Here is a 25135-nt window from a genome sequence, read left to right as displayed (position 1 = left end):
AATCTTGGGGTCAGATCTCCAGGTTTAGATGAGTTCTGCTTGCTGCAGGACTTGTGGGGAATGCGGAGAAGCCACCTATTCATTCTCCAGACCTGAGGCTGACTGGGGGCTGAATCAGCCCTGGTTTAACTTAAAGCAGCTCCAGCTTTGGACACACCATCTCCTGTTCCCCTCAGCCCACCCCAGAACGTGAGTGGGAGGAGGAACAGTAAGTGGCATAAAACCCGAACTCATATTGGAGGAATCCCCAGCTGCCCTATTGGTGCAGCTAGCTTCTCAGTCTCCTTTGCACTTCCAGAATAGCACAACAGGGATGGCACCAGGGACCTTGATCTGGCTATCTGTGTGTAGTGCCTCTGCTAACCTAACTGTACTACTTGGCTGCTTCCTAGGTCTGTCTGGGAGCTGCTGGAGTGCAGAGGGGAGGGAATCTGTCAGAAAATGACACAGCGCTTTGTGAAATTTCCCCATCTCCTGGCAAGATGACTAAACCCTTCTGCTGCTCGTCCCTCTTGCTAGTATCCTGCAAGTGCTAGCTTGCTGTCACTGGTAACCAGCAGGCATTACATGAGTCTTATTTTAAAATCCAAGCCTCAGTGTGTCTGTAACTGTCCAGGCTTGCTGCTATTTCAGGTATCAGGCAGGCAAAACAGCCACGTGTTCATTCACTTGACTGAGAATCTGGGCTCCTTAAAATGGAATTTAAACAAGAACCCAATTTTAAACTTCAGGTGTTTCTAATCCCATTGAAAAGCTGGGGAAAGATGGCCAGTGTGAGTCACTGCTCTGGGCCTCCTGCACTTTGTAGAGACAGAAGAGAGTCCAGGGAATGGCAAGGAGGGGGCTATGGGCTGCCCCACTCCGAGCAGTCCAGGACTTTACACTGAGGCCATTGTAGATTCCAAAGATCATTGGAATCATTAGACAGTCTCATTTGGATGTGGCTTACTTATGTTGCCTTAAGCTCCCCTTTCTCTCTGCCCTGTTAACGAGCAGTCAGCATGTGGTACCCTTACCCACCTGAGGTCTTTTCACCTCAGGGCTGTCAGAACTCTCTGAAAGCAATTGTTCCAGCCTCTGGGACTAATAGCTGGGAGGCCAGGGTTGGCCAGTTTGCGGAAGGGAGAGCAGGGAAGGAAACTCCAAATGGAATGGGTCCAGCTGCTGAAAGGGAGAGGCTGTATCCTGCAAGCGTCTGAAGGGAGACCAGGAAATTGGCTTTGTGGAGACAGAGTAAAGCTCAGATAACCAAACACAAGGCAATGAGAGTTGAAGGTTTGTTTGGATCCCGATGCATTCATCGCCTCATCAAGAGATGAAGTGCTGTGTGCGCTCTGCCGGTTAGAACATGGGGGCTGGAAATCAGGACTCCTTCGTTCTATTTGTGGCTCTGGGATGGGAGTGTGACCTAGTGGTTAGAGAAGAGGACTGGGAGTCAGGACTCTTCTGTTGTTCTATCCCTACCTTTGTGTGACCTTGGGCAAGTCACTTACTGTTGCTATGTCTCCGTTTCAAACTTCTGGAGAATGGGGATAGTCCTGCGCAACTCCAAAGTGAGGCGCCGTTACTGTTTGTAAAGGGCTTTGAGAGCCTTGGGTGGAAGGCTGTAGAGAGGAGAAGAGTATCGTTCTGACAGCCTGGAAGCCACATAGTGGACTTTGAACATCCCCTCTAGGTCACAAGTGATTATTTCTGACCCACCTATTGGTTCCAGTGACAGTCCCAGCTTCTGCCGTACTGGGCTGAACCGATCCAGGTTTGCCCTCTTTTGGGGTTCAGTTAAAAGCTGTAAGTGTAGGGAAACCAGTTGTGCTAGTGCATGCATTACCGTTCTTGTCTCATTCAGAGGGTGGCCAGCCATAGCCGTGGGGTAGTGCTGAATGGACAGCTCCACTTTCCAATCACACCTATCCCACTAAGCTCTTTCGCCTCCTCCAACAGGCAGATTTGAGTAACTAAACGAGGCTAGGTCTACGCTGGGGTGTGATTCCCAGCCCGCATACACATACTCGGGGCAGCTCGATGAGACCTACTGCAAGTATACATAGTAGTATAGCCACGGTAGCAGCAGCATGGCTTAGCCAAGGCGGGTTTCTGCTCGGCACAGCTAACCTGCCACTGCCCATGCTACCACAGCTACACGCCGACTTATACAGGCGCCAGGCCTCATCAGGCTAGTACAAGTATGCGTATGCGAGCTGGGACTCACGCCCCCTAGCACATTGTATAGGTACAGCCTTAGAGCGTATTGATTTGGTACCCATATAGCAAGGAGGAAATGCCTCTAAGAACAGAGGGATTTTCACCACTTCCCCTTTCTCATCCCATTGTTTTCTCCACACTGCTTTGCTGCAAGATATTATTCCAGCAGAAGAGCTTGACTTGTGCTTTGTTTAGTAGCACAGGTCATAGCTCCTCCGATTTCCCCCCTATGGGCTCCCCCCACACACATACACACTTGCTGAGCCCTCCAGAGCTCAGAGCCTCCTGCTCCCCTCCCCCGACCGGTGCGTCTGGAGTCTGTTAATTGCATCTGGTAGCTGGCGCCGGGACGGAGCTGCAGACTCTCAAGTGCCAGGAGATGTTCACACGCCGCTTTCCCAGCTCATTAGGCTGCTGGCAGCAGCTCGACTAACCAAGGTCCTTTTGTCCTCTTGCTCCTTTTCATTGTCATTGACAGAAAGGGCCGATTTGCAGAAGGGAGTAGGGAAGGAAAGCTCCAAATGGAATGGGTGCAGCTGGTGAACACTGGGTCAGAACTGCTGAAAGGAAAAAGCTGAATCTTGCAAGAGTCTGAAGGGAAACCAGGAAACTGGCTCTGTGGAGACAGAGTAAAGCTTAGATAACCAAACACAAGAAAATGAGAGTTACCAGCCAGTGGAATCAGTGTGCCATGCACCAGGGCTCTCAGTTTAAATCCTCTCTATCACACGCAGCTCCTGAAGTGGATGTCAAAGTAAAAGCCTCATGGTCTGGTTTGTTTCTGTTACAGTCATAAGTTCTTTTACCATAGCCGAGTGGGTGCTCCTTTTGGGTTCATTGGCAGCACTAAGGTATAACAGCCACACCATGGCAATACTGTGACACTGAATGGCTCCTGAAACAGTATGCCCTGGAATGGTTTGAAACCTACTTTCAATCAAATATTCAAACATGTATGTCCAAATTACACCATCGCATCTGCCAGCAAAAGTCCACAGGTCTCAGTGTCTAGCCAGACCCTTAAAATCACAAGAAACTGACCCACCTTTCCTAATCCCCATGTAAAATCCTTGCGCAGTCTGCCAGAAAGGGTGAGGTAGACTTTCTCCGAAAGGAAGAGATGGGAAAGGCCAAAGATTTAACAGTGCCTGGACCCCCTGCAATCGTAAGAGACTGACACACTTGATCCTCCTGGAAGATCCTTGCTCAATCTGCCAGAAAAAGGAGGAAAAGATCCCTGCTAAAATGCTCAGGGGAAAATTTCTTCCCAGTCCTAGTTTCTGGAGGAGCATGCTAAGCCTGCACATTAGAGCAACAAGACACTATGCCTGCATCTTCAGGGGACAGAAAATCCAAAATGTCCATGGAGAAAGATCCAAATCCTCTGCTCTCCCCAGCTACAGAGAGCCCAGATCGACCAAAAGGACAAGGTGTACCTTGAAAGAACAAGCTTCCTTTGCAGGAAAGGGCAAATTGAAATAAGAACTTACCCGCTATATATATTTTTTATTTCAGGCACATACTATCTTTCTCCTGGTGTCACCTGCTAGCCATGTGCTGTTACAGTTGCACAGCCTGTAGGAAATAGAACAGCTCCTCAGCTCAGTGGTTCTGAGCTTACTAGTGCCCCATGAAGCACTCTTGGGTGGTTCTCAAAGCTGCCTCTGTCATAATGGGGAAGCATCCATCAGTCGCCAAGCAGTGATGCTGCTGGCTCTAGCCCAGCATAGGCGTCTCATAGGATTTCCAAAAGCTTTTTTGATTAGCTAAATTAAAACAACCACCACCTGCCCCTCTCTGCCCCTTGCATTGCTGCAGCAAGTTGGTCTTTTCTGGGGTAAACTGAAACACGACCAGCCTTGTGTTTGGTATTAGAACTGGAAGGGCTTGTAGAGTGACCAGGAGAAAGCTGAGCAGTGGGGGCTGTGGGGGAGCAAAGGCACAGCTGCAGCCAGGGAAAGGAGGCAAACAACACAAGTACAAAAGAACCACATGGCACTGAGGTGAGAGTATGTTCCTCTTATGTCCTTAGTACTGTCCTATACCTGTCACCTTTCCAAACACTTGTTGCCAGGGGGAAGATGAGGGATCAAAGTGGGAGGCTGGGAAGCGAGGTGTCCATGAAGGGACGTGGTAAACAGCGTTGGAAAATGAGTGCCTTAGCTCTGCAGCTCCTCTACAACCTCTCCCAGGCCAATCTCTTCCTACCCTACAAGGTTACACAGATGACTCAGCAAAGTGAAGGGAAGGTCGTACTTTGTAGAGGCCTGAAGTGTACGTCAGCAGTGGCATCCCTGTTAGCCCTACAGAGAGTGGCCGGTTCATCACCGCTGACTCCCTGAGGTCGTTGTGGCTCCTTTGTACCCTGCCTACAAGCAAGGTGAGAGTAGCCCACGGCCGGGGAGACCAGAGGCTGGAGCTCGCTGGTCCTGATGGCAGGACCCTAGGAACAGCCACTCCTGGGGAGAAGCTTTGGGCTGGGGTTTGTATAATTCTCCTTTTTGTTAATAAAATCCAACCCCAGAAGGCTGTGACTTTTTGGCTCCCAACAACTAGTGTGTTCTTTGTCTGCATCTGAGTGGGGCCTCCATCAGTCTCCATGTTCTTCCCACCACGCCCCTGATGATTTGACCATTGTATTAGCAGCGGAGTCTAGTGGGCAAAGGAGGGGCTATGAGTCGAGATTCCCAGGTTCTACCCTTAACTGTGCCACTGACTTGCTGTCAAACCTTTAGGCAAGTGCTATATTTCAGTTTCCCCAGCTGTAAAATGGAGATAATACTTCCTCATCTGGCCATGGTGCAGTAAGGGTTAATTAACTCTAATTAGGGGAAAGGGCACGTAGAAGTATTAAGTACTGTTTGTTATATTTTGCACTGATTCATCTGGTTCACTCCAAGAGCTCATCTCTGTACAGGGGAGGAAAGGCTTAAACTCAGAAAATGTGGGTGCCTGCTGTGCTGTGCTGTGCTGTGCTGGGAAAGCAGACTCTCTGCAGACTGTGCATGTTTTGTTCTGATGAGGGCAGCAGCTTAGTGTGCTCATTGCCACTGGGGACTGCTGCAGCTGCAACCTTCTGTCGCAACAATGGCCCACGCTAGCAGCAGCTCTGGGGCGGAGCCAGAAAGGATCATGTATCCCAATCTAGCGCTCAGACAATTGTGAGGAGGGAGAAACAGGCAGGTTTTACCATCATTGCAGACCAGGAGCAACCTTCCCTGAAAGGGGCGGGGGGTTCCTAGGATGATTTAAATCCTCTCTAATCTACTGCTGAGATAAAGGACCGGAGCAGCTGCAGTAGAGATGCTGCCGCACTGGAAAGTCAGAGGTGCAGGGATCTCCACTGTGTGCCTGCCACCCTCCTGGGCTCTTGGCTTCACAGTGTGCTGAATCAGCATTCTTTTGTTGTGAGTCTGTGCCTCCAGCAGGAGTCCCTTTTCCTGGGACTGTCATGACCCATGTGACAGGTGGACCTGCCGCAAAGATGGAGAGTGGCAGGATGGGGGTTCAGTGGACAACTCTTATCTTGCAAAACTTAGGGTCATTGACAATCCTACTTATCCCAGCTAGAAGGTCAGAGGCACAGTAGTACCCCTTGGTGTGGTGAGTTTGTTACCCAGTTAACCCATGGCAACCCCCTTTACATCATCAAATTACCATCCAGGCAACCCTTAGCATCACTCAGTCTCTGTTGCCCTGAGTCCAGAGCTCTGTCCCTGGGACACAGGTTTGTGTTCAGTTTCATTCACCCTGCAAGCTATAATTAAAAGCCATTTACATGCATCATGGGTCCAGTGCTCAGTAGCGCTTCATTGACCCAAATTTACCTTGATTCCCCACAAACCTGGCCTTATCTCTTCTTTTCATTGTAAATTACTGATTGACATCAGAAATGCAGGATCATAAAATGGAGGGACCCTCTCTACAGGCTGCAGGGTTTGCCCCACCAAGGGTCAAGTACCTTTTATAGGCACTGATCGGCAATGTTTCAGGGGTGCTTTTTAAATGTCATTCTTACTGAGTTTGGAACTGTTTAGGGGAGGTATCCGGGCAGCCTTCATTGTGTAGTTATTTATAAATGCTGAAATTCACCAGCTCCCAACCTGCTTTTCTTACAATTGGGGGGGAAGATTCCTCCTGGGTGATTCAGACCTGCAGAGATGGTAAAACACCTTTAAGGCATCTGCCTGTGTAGCTTACTGCCCCGCCAGCGGATGTGGGAGACACTTGTACAGTATCTCAGCATCTGGCTATTTGGAAAGGCCTTCAGAGAGCCCAATAGCCACAAATGGGTCTCTGTGTATTCCTCTGCTTCCTTCCCCCTGAGAGAGACATGAGATGGCCAGTAGACCTCTCCACTCATTGCTGTTTCTTTCTTTTCAGCCTACAAGGAGAAAATGAAGGAGCTGTCCTTGCTGTCACTGATCTGCTCCTGTTTCCACACTCAGCCACACCCCAATACCATCTACCAGTATGGAGGTAAATGACATACACGCAGAATCTCTTGTAGAGCCAATCTGCAGGCAGCTTCGGTAAACCTTGGAGGACTTCAATACATTAGGCTGGGTCCCTGACTGGGGGGAGAGACCATTTTCATGTCCTGACCCAAGTTTTCTGTATTACTGGAGCATGGTATTTTGGTCCACTTCCTTAGAATAGTTTATTAACATGTGACCCACATACCCACAAAGAAACTGTATGACTATTACCAAACAGCACCATTACATATCCTGGGATATGATTCTTGATGTTATCAGCAGTATGGCCTTTCTGTGGCTGCCATCAGCTATGCAGTACGTATTCTATGGCTGTAAGATTAATTGCATTAGCTACACACCACACTTCTTTATGCAGTTCCTGTGAAAAGCCCCTGAATGGGCAGAGAGAAAGATGCTGCTGCTGGGTCTTTCAGATAGCATGTAAGACCAAGGTATTGACCTCCTGTGGTTACCAAAGGCCTCATGGTTCTTTTCATAAGGGCAGGGAAGTTAATTCTGGTGTCCTGGCCAAATTCCAACATGGGTAATTCCATTCTGCCTCCCCAAATTCCCCCTGCAGGTTCAGCTGAACCCCCGAATCCCCTTCACTTTCTGACCACTACTGCCTACTGTTGCTCTGCATCGTAACATTTGACAATGATGCTCCTACTTCTAGGCTGTACAGTGTCATTGTCCCTTTTACCAGCAATTAATGATTGACTTCAAATTCTCACCTCTCTGAAACCCTCCAGCAGAGACTCAAGTGACAATACACCCCATTTAGAAGCATAGCATCACAACCAGGTCTCACTGGGTGATCATAGCTTCAGGGCTTGACTTAGCAGCTTCTTCAAGGTGCCTTTATCAAATTAGCCCTTTCATGAGTGTCCCATAGTCCATCAAGTGCTTCTGTTCTTCTCTCATAGACATGGAGGTGAAACAGCTGGACAAAAGGGCATCTGGACAGAGCTTTGAAGTGATCCTGAAGTCCCCTTCGGACTTGTCCCCTGAGAGTCCAGTCCTCTCTTCTCCCCCTAAGAAGAAGGACCTGTCCCTGGAGGAGCTGCAGAAGAGGCTGGAGGCTGCAGAGGAGAGGAGGAAGGTAACAGGATATTCCAGGGAAATGCTAACTCATATGACCAATCATGTTTTAACCAAGCCCCCCAGGTGACCCCAATTCATAATTGGGGGCAGAAAAACTGATACAGTGCTGGGGGTGAACAACATCATTGATTTTACTTAGGAGCCATATCTTGTGATTGGTAATAGTGCTGTGTTTTACACTCTTGTTCAACCCCCAGTTGTTAGGTCTGATGTAGGAACCACTGGATGAAATTCTCTAGCCTGAGTTACGCAGGAGGTTAGAATGGATGATCACATTGGTCCCTTCTGGCCTTAAAATCTATGGATCTATGGAATCCTGTGGTCCTCTGGTTTAGATTTTCATATAGTATTATATGTGTGACCCTATGCTGCTGCAGAATGAAAATCTCTACCATTAGCTCTCTCTATAGGAGATATAAATATAAGCCACACATCCAATAAAGCTTAGAATCAGTGCCTTTTGCACCATGTCATTGCTTTTTAACAGCTGGCAATGCTATTTTTGCACTTCATTTATGAGCATAATTTAAAGTCTTAATGGAGAAAAATATTGGAAAATTAGAGAAACTATAAAGAGAGGGAAACCACAACACTACAAAAACTTGTGGGTCAGAGCAGAAGAAGAGTCAGTTTAATGTGTGGGGCAGATTTCCAGAGGAGTCGCAAATTGCACCAACAGTGTTGCTCACACAGCAAAGATAGACTTTTGGATGTTTAACATCTACCTGCCTGAAATGCAGGTGCAAATGTAGAGGTTTGAAAATGTGTTCCATGTGATCTAGAAAGGATTTGTGGGGTGGGGAGAACATGGTCACAGTATCTAAATATCATCTAATGGACGGAGGGGGGTAGCCACATGAATGCAAGATGGTTGGACAGAAAGCAATGGTCAAAACCTTAAGAGGGGCAGATAAGTTTAGAGTAAATATTGAGTGCAAATCCTATAACAGAGCTGCTAGGTTTTGAACAGACACCCAAAGGAGGTGGTTGTGGCACATCCAGGAAGACATTCCAGATCAGATCAGGGAAGCATCTCTGAGACAAGGGACATGAAGAGTTCCTTTCGCACACACACACCCCTGATCTGTTGGCTTCCCACAGACCCAGGAGGCCCAAGTGCTGAAGCAGCTGGCGGAGAAGCGGGAGCACGAACGGGAGGTGCTGCACAAGGCCCTGGAGGAGAACAATAACTTCAGCCGGCTGGCTGAGGAGAAGCTCAACTACAAGATGGAGCTGAGCAAGGAGATCCGCGAAGCTCACCTAGCTGCCTTGAGGGAGCGACTGCGTGAGAAGGCAAGTGCTAGATTCCCATGTCCAGGCACACCTAGAGAATGGGCAGGGCCAGGACGACTGCCTATATTATAGTGGCTACTGGTACCAAAGCCTTTGCCTAGCATCTGTAGCCTGGTCTGCTGACCTCAAACGCAGCTGGGATGATCACCACGAGAGCAGAGCTCTGGATACAATCTGCATCTTCTGCACCCCCATTTTCCTAGGTTAGCTTGTGCAACTCTCCCTCCTCAAGTTGTCCAATGTGCTCTCCCCACCCCTTCCCTCTGGAGCCCTGCTCCCCCGTTTTCTTCTCTCTCTCTCTCGCTGCCTCATACCTTGTTGTTCTGGTTTTTGGAGGGGGGTGGGACTCTGTACTTCGCTGTGTGAAAGTGAGTACTGAGGTTTGGGCTCTTTCTTGCCACATCTGACCGCTCCTCCCTCAGAACAGGTACTAAGAGAGTTCTTCGGGAGTAGCTCAGGATGCCATGAGATGGAGGAGACGTGCACCTGAGATCAATGTAGCAGGCCCAGGCTCCCTCACCTCCGGTCTAATGGCAGAGAATGTTACCTTATCTTCTGCTGGCCCTTGCTTGGGAGCCCAAAGGCAGCAGTGAACTCAGGCCTCCTCTGCTGCACTGTGGTGTGATAACTGCTCATCTCTGGGGCCAGAGGTTACAACCTCTTGTGGTCTCAGTGGGGGCGGGACATCATTTGTGTGGGGCTCCTTCTATGAGACAGCTGCAGCAGGCTCTGAACACTGGTACTGAAGACCCATTCACAGAACATTCATGTGATGTGCCTGGTCTTCTGAGCCCTGCATAGGAATGGGCTAAAATTACCCTAGGTGTAAGTCTAGTGGCTTCAGTGGAATTACACCAACTATGACAATGTTCTAGTGCATTTATTTGATGGTGCCAGGCCCCTGAGGAAGAGGAGATGCACAGATGCATGCACAAAACCAGAAACTGTTAAATTGTAGATGAAACTGAGGGGAGATGGGAAACAGCCTTGGGTTTGCCCTATGCAGCCTGCAGATGCTGTAACACTTTCCATGTCTTTGCAGGAACTGCATGCAGCTGAGGTTCGCAGGAACAAGGAACAGCGGGAGGAGATCTCTGGATAAAGGGCTTTTCTACACATCTAGCACCTGGTTCCTGATAACTAACAAACCAACCAACCAACCCAACACATTTTATTTTGTTTGTCTAGATGCAACATTTGGTTCCCCATTTCCCCACATCCTCTGGTGTTCGTTCCCCAGCTACACGCTTCTCTCTCTCTCCATCCTTAACTGTTCAGTACTTGTGGGGGATCACAGGCCATAGGTTACCTCTAAGCATAATAGCAGCTAGTTCATATGAAGTATAGAATCAGTCAATAACCAATCAATCAGCTTCTCTTTGGGATTTTGTTCTTTTTAAAAAATCTTTCTTAAACAGATGTAAAGAATTCAGATACTAATAAATTCAACCAGCAGTGTCATGGAGATATGGATTTCCTATCGGGAGCTTATACTACGCTTGGCATTTGCTCTGAGCTAGATATCAGTGTCAAGACAATGGGCAGTAAATAGTGAGAATTTCTTCCTTGTGAGGGAGTGGTTAATGGATCCATTGTTTCCCAGCAGATGGAGAAGGGGACCAGATGGCTCAAGGAATTGGTTATGTCATGCAGAGCCTTTCACCTTGGGTCACTGGTTTGAAGCCAGCCCAGGTAGGTAGTGACTTAGTCATTACTTTCTGATGGTGCTTTGGTAGCCCATGTGAAATTAGCTGGGGGTCTCAGAGCCTAGTGGACAGGTGCCCATATCACAAAAAATACCATCAACACAGGCATTAGTGGCTATCTTAGCTGGCCACAGGTTGAATAAGCCTGTAGGCTGAACTACCCTCTCAGTTGTAGAGGCAGGACTGGGGCACACTGGCTAAGCAGTGTCGGGGAAGCCTGCACTGTTACTGCCTGTGTTGAACCTGATTCTATGGATAATTGGGGCAGCTCGGTTTCCAGGGCTGTCAATCTGATACTTTTCACAAACAATAACATTTCACTTCAATTAGTAAATCAGTAAACTAGAAAGTGTATGTGATTGCGAATCAGCCCACAGGCCTTTAGAGAAACTCTAATTTGGGAGAATTATTGTTCCCTCTTCCCAAAGATGGACGTGACTCTTCAATACCATTACAGGAGAGACATTTGGACCAAAGATCACAGAATGAACCAGAGAGCTCTGGCTCTCCGGCCTCACGTCGTAGCAAAGGACACACTGATCTCTGCAATGGTATTTCCAGAAGAGGAGCTTTGGAAAAGATGGTGGGGGGGACGCTGCCAAGGAGAGGGCAGAAGGGGTTAGGAGATGTTTGTGTGCCTGCTTCTGGCGTAGTCATGGCGGTAGAAATGTAGGTCATTGTTTACAGAGATGGTTGCTGTAAAAGCAGATGATGAGCCAAACTGTAAGGGGTCTGCCATTCCATCTCTGAGGTCAATAGAGTTGCAGGCACTTAACGCCAGATCTGAATTTGACTTGATACATCAACTGGCGTTTTTATGTCTGGCTAAAGTGCAAGAGGGCATCAGCTTAAACTCCGTGAAGACGTGTTATCGGGTGTTTGTGCAGGGTTCGGCTTGCCCAAGAGCATTCCCTTGTGGGAGGGTTTTGTGGAGGAGAACATGGCAGCTCTTTTTCCTTTTGGAACATAGAGCAGCAAAGATTCCTTCCTTCCACCTTCCAACTTTTGCAGTGTACTGGTACGTTTCTTCCAGACCAGTGCAGTGTTTCCAGGGAAAGGGAGCAGAAGCAGGAATATAGGCACAGATACAGGAAGGAATCATGGACTCAAATTCATCCTCACTGTGTCACAAACTTCCCCACTCCCAGTGGCCATAATGGATTCTGTTTCAGAACCCAGGATGAACTAACAGGCCATCAAGGGGAACAGGAGGTTACTTACTAGTAACTGGTGTCCTTTGCACACATTGTCTTCAAAAAGCCACTCTATAGGTGAGGCACACTACTCCTCCGGTGCGCCTCTGCGGAGGCAATGTCACCAAGGAGAATAACTCGTGCAAACAACTGTATGCTCTGGGGCAGAGTGGGTGAAAGACATGTATATACTGCTTCCTTTTACTGTACATAGAGTGGTTCCTGGCAGGCGCTGAGGGGTGCCACAAACCAGAGTTGGGATAAGCAGGGCTGGAATGTCATCTAGCACAAAGGTGGTGTCAAGACGCCAAAGCAGATAGAGGTTTCATATTTGGTATAAAGTTCCCCTTGCACCCCCTACCCCCCAACAAATATTTGCTGACTCAGTTCTGAAGGTGCAGGTTTTCCATCTCCAATGAGCTGGCAGAGTGTAAGGAATCTGCCATGCCCCAAACCAGATGGGTGGCAACTGGTCACAAAAACCCAATAGTGTGGGAAAGAAGTGGCAGCTGCTGCTGGAAATAAGGCTGCTAGCCTCTCCCTAATCTACCCGAGAATAAATTCTCCTTTTAACTAGAGAAGATCCCTCTATGGCCACAACATGTTTATGGATATTAGGGAAAAGCTCTGCTCCAAAAGGGAAGGGCTAGCTTAGCCACAAACCCCTCGGCCAGGGTCAGAGAAAGGCCAGGACTGTTATTTGGCCCCAGTAGCATCCAGGGACAGGAAGCATGTTAGGGGCAGGGTGGGGAAAAGGAAAGGAACTGAGGGTTGAATTTCTTAACAGTAGCTAATGATCAGTTTATAAGTAGCAGTTGTCTTAGATAAGCATCTGTGTACACTGCGGAATCATCGCCAGAATCATCTCATCCATATAGTGACAATAAATTTTAAAAAGTTAATGAATAAATAAATAAAATGTTTGTGCGTAAGAAATGGTTGAAACTGTCAAATGTCCGTGTCTCACACCGGTGGGAGCTGAGAAGGTGTCTGCAAGATATTAACCCTGTCCTACTCTCTGTAGTGCTGAGTGTTTGCTTGGTGTGTAATTCTGACCTGAGGCTTGTTGTAAATACTGTTTTTAGTACTATGACGATGATGATTATTATTATCAGAAATGTTGTACTCATGAGCACGAGATTAAAACAAACGAGAAACAACCATTTCCACTTTGATTACCCACTGAGCTCAAAAGAATTTGGAGGCAGGCCCAGGTGAGGGCAGGATGCCTGGGGCCATGGGATCCAGGCCCAGAGAGAGCAGTACATTGGAGAGGCAAGTGGCTGCACAGTACATAGCTGTTTGCTGCCTACTGAGGTGGCTGGGCTGCTTCAGGTGGAAGGTAAATCAGGGACTCAGGAGTAGGAGGCAGACCAAGAGTCCTTCAGCCAGGGTGGGTGGGAACTGGGAGAACCCATTCCAGGAGTGGGGCAGAAGGAGGGTCAGGAGAAAAATTCTAGTAAGGGGGGGCAATGTTTCAAACACAGCCCTAAAATGTAATGGAACCGGGTCCAATTTAGTGTTAATTCAACCCTGCCTCTGGGGAGGTAGTCCAGTCTATTTCCTGTAACCATGGAACAAGACTGAGGGAATGGATGGTTGTATGTATGATGCAGAAGAAAGTGGGTAGCTGCAGACTGTGCTTTGTTGGGGGCATTCCTTCCCTTATCCTGTACAGTCACCGGGTCTAAATTTTTGCCTCTGCTTGTATCTTCCATCTCAGACTTCCATGGTGAAGCTCCCAGTTTAAGATCGCCTGCACACAGTTACAGGCCAATTTTGATCTCAGGTGAAGACTTATTCTTGCAATAGCTTGCCTGACAAACACTCAAATTGGTGATACACACAAAACCTGGCCAGAGAGGAGCCTAGGATATACAGCTTGTGCAGACAGGAGAGCTGGGAACCTCATTTTCTTCACCTTAACATCTTCAGTGCTGTGAGGTACAGTGGACATGTCAGGAAAATGCATTAGTGCAGGATAAACTGATGCATCAGGCAGAGAAACAGGGATGTGTCAGGTAGAGGTTTGCATCAGTAATGTCAGGGAAAGGTTTGTTACATCTGATGGGATATGTCATGTTAGGGAAAAATGCTTGTCTGGTGTGCCCAGGTGAATCAGGTATAACATGGAGCTGTGTCTGCCCCATGCAACTGAATGTGTCAGGGAAATGAGTTTGTCCAGTGCCACTGGCTGTATCAGGGAAATGTGTTTGATTTCTGTGCCTCTGGAATGGAATTCCTGTTGCTTGGAGGGCCATCCCACTAACATTGCAGATGAAACGTTTGCATGGTCCAGACTGCAGCGGAGAGGTTAATGACAGGTGCAAGACACATGCCTAAACTAACACTGTGCCTGACAGCATCAGACATCGCTTTGATCTTCAGTTCACAAATCCATATCAGGTCACAATTTCATTCCTGTTGAGTTCCCAGAATTGCTAACAAGTAGTTTGTGCCTGAATAGGGGTTTCTTGCCCCCCATTAACTCCCTTATATTTCCATCACACTTCATTTTTCTTGTGGCTCTTCAGCCATTCCCTCATGTTGCCATCTTCAGGTGTATTCCATGGCATGCAATTTACAAATTCCTGGGGCACCATTTCTTATGACTGGGCTCAAGCTCCTTCCGTGGCCTTCTAGGGTATATCTACTTGGCAATAAAATACCCGCGGCTGTCCTATATCAGCTGACTTGGGCTCAGGCGGTAAGGCTATAAAATCTTAGTATAGCCATTCGGCCTTGGGCTGGAGCCCAGGCTCTGGGACCTTCCCTCCTCGCAGGGTCCCAGAACCCACATTTCAGTTCAAGCCTGAATGTCTACACTAGTTTTATAGCCCCAGAGCCTGAGCCCAGGAGGCAAAGTCAGCTGACACAGGCCGACTGCATGTGTTTTATTGCAGTGCAGCCATACCCTTAGACACTCATTGATGGGAATTTCTAACTAGACTTGCTGTTAGTGGCCACTTGTAAGAGCGTATCTACTTGCGTAACAGCTTATCTACTTTGGGCCACATTCTCTTTAGGTGTAACTTCGATGAAGTCAATATTTACACCAGCAGAGAACTTAGCCTAGTGTATATTCCAGGTGTAACAGAAAGAACGGTGGTGGCAAAAGACCACCAGTGTGTATACACATTTCAAATTCCTAGCTCCCTCCCTGTTCTCTTGGGCAAATTAAGGACTCCTACCCTGTGCAGGAAAAGGAAGATGAACCTGAAGATAAATTATTTCCCAGGTGTCACAAGCATCTTGGTGATTAGCAATTCTGGGGTAAGAACTAGAACAGTCTGGCTCATGTTCCAAATATTAGACCTTCCGTTTGCTTTATTTAGAGTAAGTGTTCGGATTTGGCTTTAAAGGGATTCTCTCAATGCTGTATGGCCCATAAACTGACAATGGAGTGCTACTCGTTCATGGCTATTTTGGAAGTTCTCACTCCATGCTTTTGTTGTGTTGTCAAACAAACCTTGCTGCAGTCAGAGTGTGGGAGTTACCCCAAATGCTAGCCTTTTAGTGCCACTGGCAATTCAGACAATTGCATGCATGTTACAATAGGGATCAAAGCTGTGACACTGCTCCTGTAAAATGTACATTTCAGGTTTTTTCTCTTGCAAGGACCAGTGAGACTCTCTACCCCTGGTTCTGTTTAACTTTGTCGTCTCACGTAATTTGTTTCATTCCATTAAGCAGCATTACTGTCTTTGCGCACTTGCAGTGGTGACGTGCGTGTATTCACATACGGTGTGCACGCACAGACATGCGCATGTGTATACACTCTATATGCATACGCCCACATATCACCATATCAAACTTGAAACAAGAGTCAGGGAATGGCTGTTTATGGTGCTATAGAGACTTATTGCGAACCATGCGAGGGATGACATGACAAATTAGGACCAATAAACTCCATCTCTGTACAGGTGTCTAAGTAATGTAGATAAGGGGCACAGACCAACATTTAGGTTTCTATAATCCAGAGCCTACTGGGGGATGAGGGGATAACCGACTTCATTGGAAGCTGGAGGGATGTGTTATCTGAACACAGGAACTGCAGCCAGGAATGCCTGACTTCTTATCCTGGCTGCCTTGGGCAAGTCATTTGGGGTAAGTCTACACTGCAAAAAAAAAAAAAAAAAAAGCCTGCAGCAGCAGCAGCAGGCTCAGAGCTCGGCTCAACTGACTTGGACCAGCGCTACAGGGCTAAAAATAAAGTAGACATTCCTGCTCAGTCTGAAAACCCACCCCCCTTGCTGGGTTTCAGAGCCTGAGCCCCTGCTCAAGCAGGCATGTCTGCAGTGCTACTTTTCGCCCCATAAGCCCACATCAATTGACCCCGGGCGCCGAGGCTTGCTGCCGCAGATTTTCTTGCAGTGTAGAGATGCTCTCCACCTCTCTGTCTCTCTCAGTTCCCTCATCTGTAACATGGGGATAATAATACTTCCCTACCTCACAGGGGTGTTGAGAGGATTAACAAGTTAATGTCTGCACAGCACTTTGAAGATGGAAAGCACTCTGCAAGTGCTGAGTATTATTACTATTACATCATCAGCCACCTCCCTGGAAAGACAAAAATTAAACAACGGGCCCATTCAGTTCCCCAGGGCTGCCCTCTTGTTCTCTCTGGAGCCAGTTTGGGTTTGAATGTCATTGGCCTTGTGCAGGATTCACTCCTCATGACCCAGTGCGTGCTAGCTTTGTTCTTCCCAAATAGACAGCTCAATAAGATACTGTAAATGGTGTTATGAACAGACTTTCCATCACTGTAACGGAGCCTTGTCTGGTTCCTTTAGGTCTACCACGTGCATTTAATTGTCAACTTGAGGTTGTTGTTGTGCAAAAGAAGTGATTATGAAAAACTAAAAGAAATAAACTTGGTATGAAACCACATGCCTCCATTTCTCTTAATACACCCAATTTGTTTTAATCTTCCAAGGCTTCTGTTCTTGTTGGGAAAATAACTTGGCAGAATATAAAACTGGCTCAAAGAAAGTATGGAATCTAGGTTTTTGTTGAACTAAATAGTAATTATTGCCCATCCTTAAAGACATCTCAGAGATCTGTAATTTAACTACATTTCTCCAGGAAAAAAAAACTAACTAACGAAACACTTCCATGCAGATAACACCATTATTTTCCCTTATCCTTGGGGAAATGAAGAGTTCAAAGCCCTTTCATGAGGAAAGAGGGATCAAAGACTCAGCAGTCAGTTGTCCAAAAAAGGGTTAACATTCTGGGAAACCTACAAACATCTTTTAGCGCTGGCCCTTACTCAGCTCAGCAGAAGTAGCTTTTACCTAAAAAAAAAAAATTTTTTTTTTTTTTTTTAAATGCAACCTCATTCCAAAACATTGCACTTTATATTTGCTCAAATCTCCTTGGAAAGGCACCTCCATCCTGGGCTACAAGGGAAGGCCTCATGTCACTGGGCGCCTATTAATTTCAACAGTATTTGAAGGTCAATGTCTTACAAGGACAGGCTCTAATAAAACATCCAGGAAGCCCAGTAAACCAGCTCCTGAACCCGAAGTCACAGGCAATGGAATATACACTGTCATGGGTGGGGGATACGAAGGGCAATACTGGTCTTTTAAACCTAGTGAGTTACCTGCACTTAAGACCATATGCAGGGAAGGGCATGGAGGACATCTAGAGAGAAGAAATAGGAGCTGCAGCTGAGATTAGGGGATTTCTCCATTTAAATGGAAGATGTTTGGCTAAATTCCCTGTATGCTCTGGACATTTCACCTCACATCCATTTTTGCTTTCATTGGATGAGATTTTGGCTACTTTGGCAAATGGCCAATGTCACAATTCTACCCCTTTGTATGGAATCATCTATAAAAATGGATAGCCATCTAGACTGCAAAAGCTTTTAATGATCCTATCAAAAATAGCACAACTGTGGCAGAATTCAAGCAACATAATTTGGTAGATGAGAAACTGAAATGAGAGGAAGACATGGGGTGGTGATGTTATAAGAAATAAGGGACTCCATTTCCTAATGGAGAAGTCTTCCATAGGACCAATTTAGGAAGGACAATGAAAATAGCCATGAACCAATTACTGTGTCAACATTTATGCACCAAGTCCTGAAGAGCCTGAGGCCCCAGGACATCCTCTGCATGTGCGCACGAAGCCTGCAGAAGGTGGAATTCTACCTTTACAGCACAATCCTCCTGTTTTTGAAAATAATCTATGTCCTTACTGGGGGGATAGCGCTGCCTCTGTTTTTCTACATGCTCCACAATATACTACTGATCCTGCCCCAGGAATTCTTATATATTAAAAAAAAAAAAAAAAAATCACAGGAAGTTAAAACTAGATCCCATCCCCAGGAGCATAGGCATGGCACTTAGACATGACAAAAGACAGTTAGTCTAGATATGCATAAAGAAAACTAAGTAACCCCATTCTCCTTGGTTTCTCCTACAGCTGGTCACGGAGGGCCAGATTCTTCCTTGTGTCATCCTCACAGCCCCATGAAGCCTTTCCCGTTCAGTCAGGCACATCTGCCCCGTTCCCACGTGTCCCTGCACCCCCGTCCCCATGTATCCCTGAACCCTCCTCCCCCTGTCCCCATGTGGCCTTGCAGCCCCTCTCCCATTCAGCTGCTGGCTCACTGCTGTCACCCCACTAGCCCCCGCCCCAGTCTGTCCCCACAACTTACCCTTCTGAACCGCAGTCTGTGACCCCCCAGCAGCCCCGTGTGCCCCACTGTCTCTCCCCCTCCCCAATATCCCCATCCCTCCTAACCTGGCTCCACGGGCAGGGCACCTTGATGAACGCAGTCAGCTGCTGACTGTTACTGCTGGTCAGCTGCAACTGTCTGTTCCAGCACACAGTGACCTCTGGTGGGCAAAAGGGAGAACTGCAGCACTTAGGCAGCATGCATTTTCTGTGCAGAAAAAAAATTCCACACTGGATATTAATTCTGCAGGTGTGCAGTGGTGCAGAATTCCCCCAGCAGTATACCATCTCAGTAGGAGACTCCATCCCATCCTAGTGAACACTGACCTGGCCTCAGTAACTCATGCCTTAGTCACCTCCTGGATGGACTAAAACAGTGCAATACACCTGTGCATGAAGCCATCAGCCCTTAGGAAACCCCAACACAAAGAAAGCTGCAGCATCTCCCCTCAACAACACAGGCTACAGTGATCATATCAAACCTGTTCTCTACACTACCTCCCCTAAGAGCCCTAGTCAGATGTCATTAATGTGATCAGCTGGCCAGTATTTAACCAGCCTGGCCATTTTTTTATGGATTTGCCAGTTGCCATAAAAATAATTTAATCTGCCAGTTTTTTTTTTTTTTTACATGGGTCTAAAGATTTGCATTATTCTCAGAATACACTGGAATATCTAATATTAAAAGTTTCTATGTCCAGCTAAAGATGCTGCAGTGTTCCCACTTCCACAGTTTAAGCGATAACAGACCAAAATGGTGAGCAGACAGCTGCTGTATTTTCAACAAACATGCAAGCGCACTGCATGTGTGTGAGAGAGGGTTTGAGACACTATTAGCGGCTATTGAAGGGGGACATTGCGGAGTTGCCTTGTGGTGGGGGTTGTGGTGGGCTTGCCTTGTGGTGGTTTTTTGGGTTTTTTTGCGCATTTCAAAGGTGATAACACTACACCTGACCTGCTCTTCAAGAGACTGGATGCCAGGATACCTAACTGATTGCCTGATGCTCAGGTACTGATGACAGCACCACTTCTCAGGAGTCAGGCCAGGCATGAGGGAGCTGTCGTTCACATGGATAAAGCTCATCTGTGCTGTCGAGAGAACTTTCTCAGGGGCCAATCACAGGTTGTGGAACAAACGTCACAAGATCCAAGAACCATCTTAGGCATCATCACTTTCTGTTCCAAGTGCAAGATGCACTTTTTTTTTTTTTTTTAAACCTTGCCTTCAATATATACACATGTAGCAGAGCAGACAACCAAACAAAACAAAACAAATCATCAGAAAGAAAAAGAGAAAAGGAAGGAAGAACCACACGTGACAAACATTAGTCACTTTGCTTGATGCACTGCTGGAAAGTGCTTCAGATACTATGCTGAAAAGGGCGGTATAAGAACCTGAATTAAATGTAATTTAAATTGTATTGAACTAGTGAGGTTTGTGTATTATTTTAACTATCAGTGCAGCACTATGAGTGCATTAGCAAGGATGCTTTATACTAAAAAAAAAAAAATATTACACCATCACCAGGAACTAGATGCCCACTAATTCTCCCTCACTGCAAGCTCTAGTGGTAAGGCCCAAGTGTGAGGCCATTTGGGGCATTTTAATATTACATCTGCACGAGCACCGTATTTCAAGCACCACCAGCCCTAAACAGAATGCATGCACAGGTGCAATGCATGGAGAGCGGCCAAGCTGAAGGCAAGCACAAAGGAAATGCACGTGCACATACAGAACGCTTGCACAAATCGAACCCAGGCAGATTAGCACTTAAATGCCAGGGCCATATAAGCGCCATATCAACGCTTAATACGAACGGGAAGGGCCAGCACACAACCAGAACGTGCACCAGCCACCAACGGAGGTAGGGACCCCCGCGCACGGAATGCAGGCACAATGCAAAACGCACAACGCCCATTGCCCTGGGAGCATGCACAGGCAGGTGGCCCAATGCACGAGCCCGCCGCAGCAGCAGCTGCTGCAGGAGCAGAGAGGCGGGCGCGCGCGCTCCCCCGCTGCGCTGCGCACAGAGAGGGCAGAGCGGGAAGCGCGCGGACGGGGCCCGCTCCCCCTGCGGCGCCCTCGCGGCGCGCGCCAGCTCCCCAGCCCAGCAGCCAGCTCCCCAGCCGTCCTGTCGCGCACGCGCGCTAGGCCAGGCCGGCACCTATTTCACAGCCCGGCCGGCTCCGCCGCCCCCGCTAAATAAGTCCCAGCAGCGCTGCCTTGCCCCCGCGTGCGCCTGCGCGGGGCAGAGCGGCGCGCGCCGGAGCCCGGCTCCCCCCTTCTCCCACCCGCCGCCTAACAAGGAGCCGGAGCCTGCGCGGGGCAGCGGGAGCCCGAGCCTGAGGTAAGAGCCGGGCCCGGCGCCGCCGCTGGGCCTCCGCACGCACCGTCCGGCCAGCGGGTCCCTGCGGAGCGTCAGGACGTTACGGCAGCGGCAGGGAGACGGCGGCAGCGCCCGGCCGCCCGCCCCGCTCCCCCCCCCCCGCCCGGCGCAGCCAGCGTGAGCGCGCCCCCGCCCCCCCGTCCGGCGTTGCCAGCGTGAGCGCGCCCCCGCCTCAACCTTTCCCTCCCCTCCCCCTCTCCGCCTGCGCTGGGACTGCGGGGGCCCCAGCGCGCGGGAGGGGAAGAAGCGGGCGCTGCCTGCGGCGTGGGGGGGGCAGGCTTCCTCGCAGCTCGCGCGGGGGTTGCACGGGCCGCCTGTGGAAATGCCCCCCGAGGGGCAGCGCGCGGTGTCCGCCCGCCCTCGTCCGGCTCCCCGGGCATTGCCTGCAGCCGAGCCGCGCGCGCGCCTTCGTGTGCACGGAACCCCTGGCGTGGCGTGTAGCGTCTGCACCCCCCTGCCTCCAGATATACCCCCCCCCCCCGCTCCGGGGATTGAATGCGGCGTCTGCCCCACCCTGCTTCTAGCTGTGCACTCCCCTCCCCGGGCACAGAACGGAGTGTCTGCACCACCTTGCGTCCCTTTGTGCTTCTGCTCCCCCTAGGCATTGCACGCAGGATTAGTACCTTCTGCGAGCAGTGCAGGCACTCGCCGTACCCACGCCTTGCCAGCAGACCCGCCTCTGAATAGTGCCTGCAGTATGTACACCCTTTTCCTCTGGGCATTGCCTACACAATGTTCATATCCCCCCCCTCCCTTACAATACACCCCTTCTGGGTGTTGCATCTAGTGACTTCTTACACTATAATACACCACCCTCTCTAGGTGTTATGTGCAATATTTGCACCCTACCCCCATTTAAATTTTCTCCTCCTCCGGGCATTATATGAAATGCACCCCATAACCTTTCATTGCAACCAGCCCCTGTTACTTTGCATGCATTGTGCCATCATTCCAATTGCAAACACGCCCTTGAGCACTGTATAGAGTGTGTAGGTAAGATGTGCACCACCTTGTAGTCAAAAATACCTCAGACATTCTGTGGAAGCCCTTTTCTCTCACACACCTGCTAGCATTATTGTAGTCTCCATACCCATATACCTCTCAAGGTCCAAGATCTCCCTTGCCATTGTATGCAATATGTTCACCTTGTGCAGTTTGTGCCCTCCCCCTCCCTGCCTTAAGCTCAAGTACCCCCCCAAAACAGGGTTACTGGCAGCTCCCTGAGTTCTCTGTTCTACAGTTGACCTAGTATCTGAGGCAAGTCCTCCTGGTTACTGTGACGCTCTGGTGTTGAACACTGCCATGACATGGAATATCTGTGGTATCATGAAAAGCACAGATACATAATTAAATATTAAAATTAATTTGTTGATTCTGTAATAATTGCATTAATCTAAAATTTAGTGTTTCAATTTGTTTCCAAGCATTTTATGTTGCTGTGTACCTTCTGATTTGATGCAGAACTCAGGGCTGGATACTCTTCAGCTTATGCTCCAATACTTCTGTTAGTCTTAAAGGTGCCACAGGACCCTCCATCTCTTCTTTGTCCCTCTTTTCATCCATGTGGTCAGGCAGACAGCTGCAGTGATAGTGGATTTAACTAGGGCTGTCAAGCAATTAAAAAAATTAATCGCATGATTAATCGTGCTGTTAAATAATAGAATGCTATTTATATAAATATTTTGGGATGTTTTGCACATTTTCAAATGTATTGATTTCAGTTACAACACAGAATACAAAGTATACAGTGCTCACTTTATATTTATTTTTTACTGTAAGTATTTGCACTGTAAAAATAAAATAAATAGTATTTTTCAATTCATTTAATACAAGTACTGTAGTGCAATCTCTTTATCATGAGCGTTAAACTTACAAATGTAGAATTGTATACAAAAGATAACTGCACTCAAAAACAAAACATTAAAACTTTAGAGCCTACAAGTCCACTCAGTCCTACTTCTTGTTCAGCCAATCGCTCAGACAAACAAGTTTGTTTACATTTGCAGGCGATAATGCTGCCCACTTCTTGTTTACAATCTCACATGAAAGTGAGAACAGGTGTTCACGTGGCACTGTTGTAGCCGGCGTTGCAAGATATTTATGTACCAGATGCGCTAAGGATTCATATGTCCCTTCATGCTTCAACCACCATTCCAGCGGACATGCATCCATGCTGAGGATGGGTTCTGCTCGATAACGATCCAAAGCAATGCAGACCAACGCATATTCATTTTCATCATCTGAGTCAGACGCCACCAGCAGAAGGTTGATTTTCTTTTTTGGTGGCTCAGGTTCTGTAGTTTCCGCATTGGAGTGTTCCTCTTTAAGGCTTCTGAAAGCATGTTCCATACCCTGTCCCGATCATATTTTGGAAGGCACTTCAGGTTCTTAAATCTTGGGTTGAGTGCTGTAGGTATCTTTAGAAATCTCACATTGATACCTTCTTTGTGTTTTGTCAGATCTGCAGTGAACGTGTTCTTAAAACGAACAAGATGCTGGGTCATCATCCGAGACTGCTATAACATGAACTATATGTCAGAATGCGGGTAAAACACAGAGCAGGAGACATACAATTCTCCCCCAAGCTGTTGAGTAACAAATTTAATTAACGGATTATTTTTGTAATGAGCGCCATCAGCATGGAAGCATGTCCTCTGGAATGGTGGCCAAAACATAAAGGGGCATACGAATGTTTAGCAGATCTGGCGTTTAAATACCTTGCAATGCCAGCTACAACAGTGCCATGCAAACATTTGTTCTTACTTTCAGGTGACATTGTAAATAAGAAGCGGGCAGCATTATCTCCAATAAACGTAAACAAACTTGTTTCTCTTAGTGATTGGCTGAACAAGAAGTAGGACTGAGTAGACTTGTAGGCTCTAAAGTTTTAATGTTTTGTTTTTGAGTGCAGTTATGTAACAAAAAAATCTACATTTGTAAGTTGTGCTTTCACGATAAAGAGATTATGCTATGGTATTTGTATGAGGTGAATTGAAAAATACAATTTATCATTTTTACAGTGCAAATATTTGTAATAAAAATAATATAAAGTGAGTACTGTACACTTTGTATTCTGTGTTGAAATTAATGAGGAGTCTGGTGGCACCTTAAAGACTAACAGATTTATTAGGGCATAAGCTTCTAACCTGTTGCTGCCTAAAGTTTAAAATGTTGTTTCTCTTAGCCTTCCATCTGCTTTGCCCTCTCACCAAATGTGTGTGTATATTTTAAACAATAAACAACCTTTCCTCACCCCCGATCATATAAAACCCTTGTCACTTCAGATGTGCACTTCTGGCAGGAGTCCTGTGGGGTGGAAGCAGAGAACTTTGCATGCCATTAATTGCACTAGAAACATTACCGTAAGTTTTAAGTGGATGAAATACAGACTTTCTTTCAGGAAAATTGCATGATTATTTCATCATGGTCCATGTTGTAGTTATTGGCACAAAATATGCCTTTAATTTGTTATAAAAAAAAAAATAGAAGCTGCATTATGTTTGAATTTTTGTTACCGTCCTTGTAGAAATTTGCTGAGGTCTCAAGAGGAAATTAATTTTGTTGTCTCTCATCCTGTTTCCTAACTGTTCACATCTTAAAAGCACCATATAAGTTGGCATGATTGGCAGTCTTCACTCAGAAAATACCTTGTGATGGAACAGCAGTCTGTTGCTGATAAGACTGGAGGTACACTGAAAGCGAAAGAGAGCACTCTCCTAGCAACTCCTTGTATTCTTTTGGCTCAAGCTGTTGCTGTGAGAGCCTAGCTTTCATGAATGCTTAATTTAACCACCAAAATCTTGGGGAGGGAAGAGCACTTATTTAAGGTTGAAAAAGTGGGGCATGTTTAGTTTAGAAAAGAGAAGAATGACGGGGGACATAAGTCTTGAAATATGTGAAAGGTTGTCATAGATAGGATGGTGATCAGTTGTTCTCCATGTCCATTGAGGGAAGGGCAAGAAGTAATCAGCTAAATTTGCAGCAAGAGAAACTTAGATTAGATCTTAGGAAAAACTTTCCAGCTATAAGGATGGTTAATCACTGGACCAGGTTACCTAGACCAGTTGTGGAGTCCCTGTCAT

At 47.3% G+C, this 25135-nt stretch overlaps 2 protein-coding genes across 2 annotated transcripts in view; both read left to right on the top strand.

Annotated features, from left to right (window-relative positions):
- The first annotated feature begins 6587 nt into the window (after nt 1-6587).
- STMN3 (stathmin 3) lies at nt 6588-10179 on the top strand. The gene is made up of 4 exons (XM_065414498.1): nt 6588-6681; nt 7607-7782; nt 8886-9077; nt 10120-10179. The coding sequence occupies exons 1-4, from the start codon at nt 6600-6602 to the stop codon at nt 10177-10179; spliced, it is 510 nt and encodes a 169-aa protein (XP_065270570.1). The 5' UTR covers nt 6588-6599.
- Nucleotides 10180-24385: 14206 nt separating this feature from the next.
- GMEB2 (glucocorticoid modulatory element binding protein 2) overlaps nt 24386-25135 on the top strand; it is a 37289-nt gene continuing 36539 nt past the window's right edge. Inside the window, exon 1 of the mRNA XM_065414535.1 lies at nt 24386-24415. The gene's annotated coding sequence lies outside the window, so the exon portion shown is untranslated. The remainder of the gene's footprint in view (nt 24416-25135) is intronic.

Source organism: Emys orbicularis, chromosome 12 (assembly GCF_028017835.1).
Source record: "Emys orbicularis isolate rEmyOrb1 chromosome 12, rEmyOrb1.hap1, whole genome shotgun sequence".
NCBI classification, from domain to species: Eukaryota; Metazoa; Chordata; order Testudines; family Emydidae; genus Emys; species Emys orbicularis.
Note: the sequence above shows the minus strand (reverse complement) of the source record. Positions and strands in the feature narration are given on the sequence as shown.

Excerpts from the sequence above, each read along its gene's own strand:
- STMN3 (XM_065414498.1), top strand. The coding sequence starts at position 6,600 with ATGAAGGAGCTGTCCTTGCTGTCACTGATCTGCTCCTGTTTCCACACT. Across the intron at positions 6,682-7,606 it reads TACCATCTACCAGTATGGAG|ACATGGAGGTGAAACAGCTG; the intron begins GTAAATGACATA and ends CTTCTCTCATAG. Across the intron at positions 7,783-8,885 it reads CTGCAGAGGAGAGGAGGAAG|ACCCAGGAGGCCCAAGTGCT; the intron begins GTAACAGGATAT and ends GGCTTCCCACAG.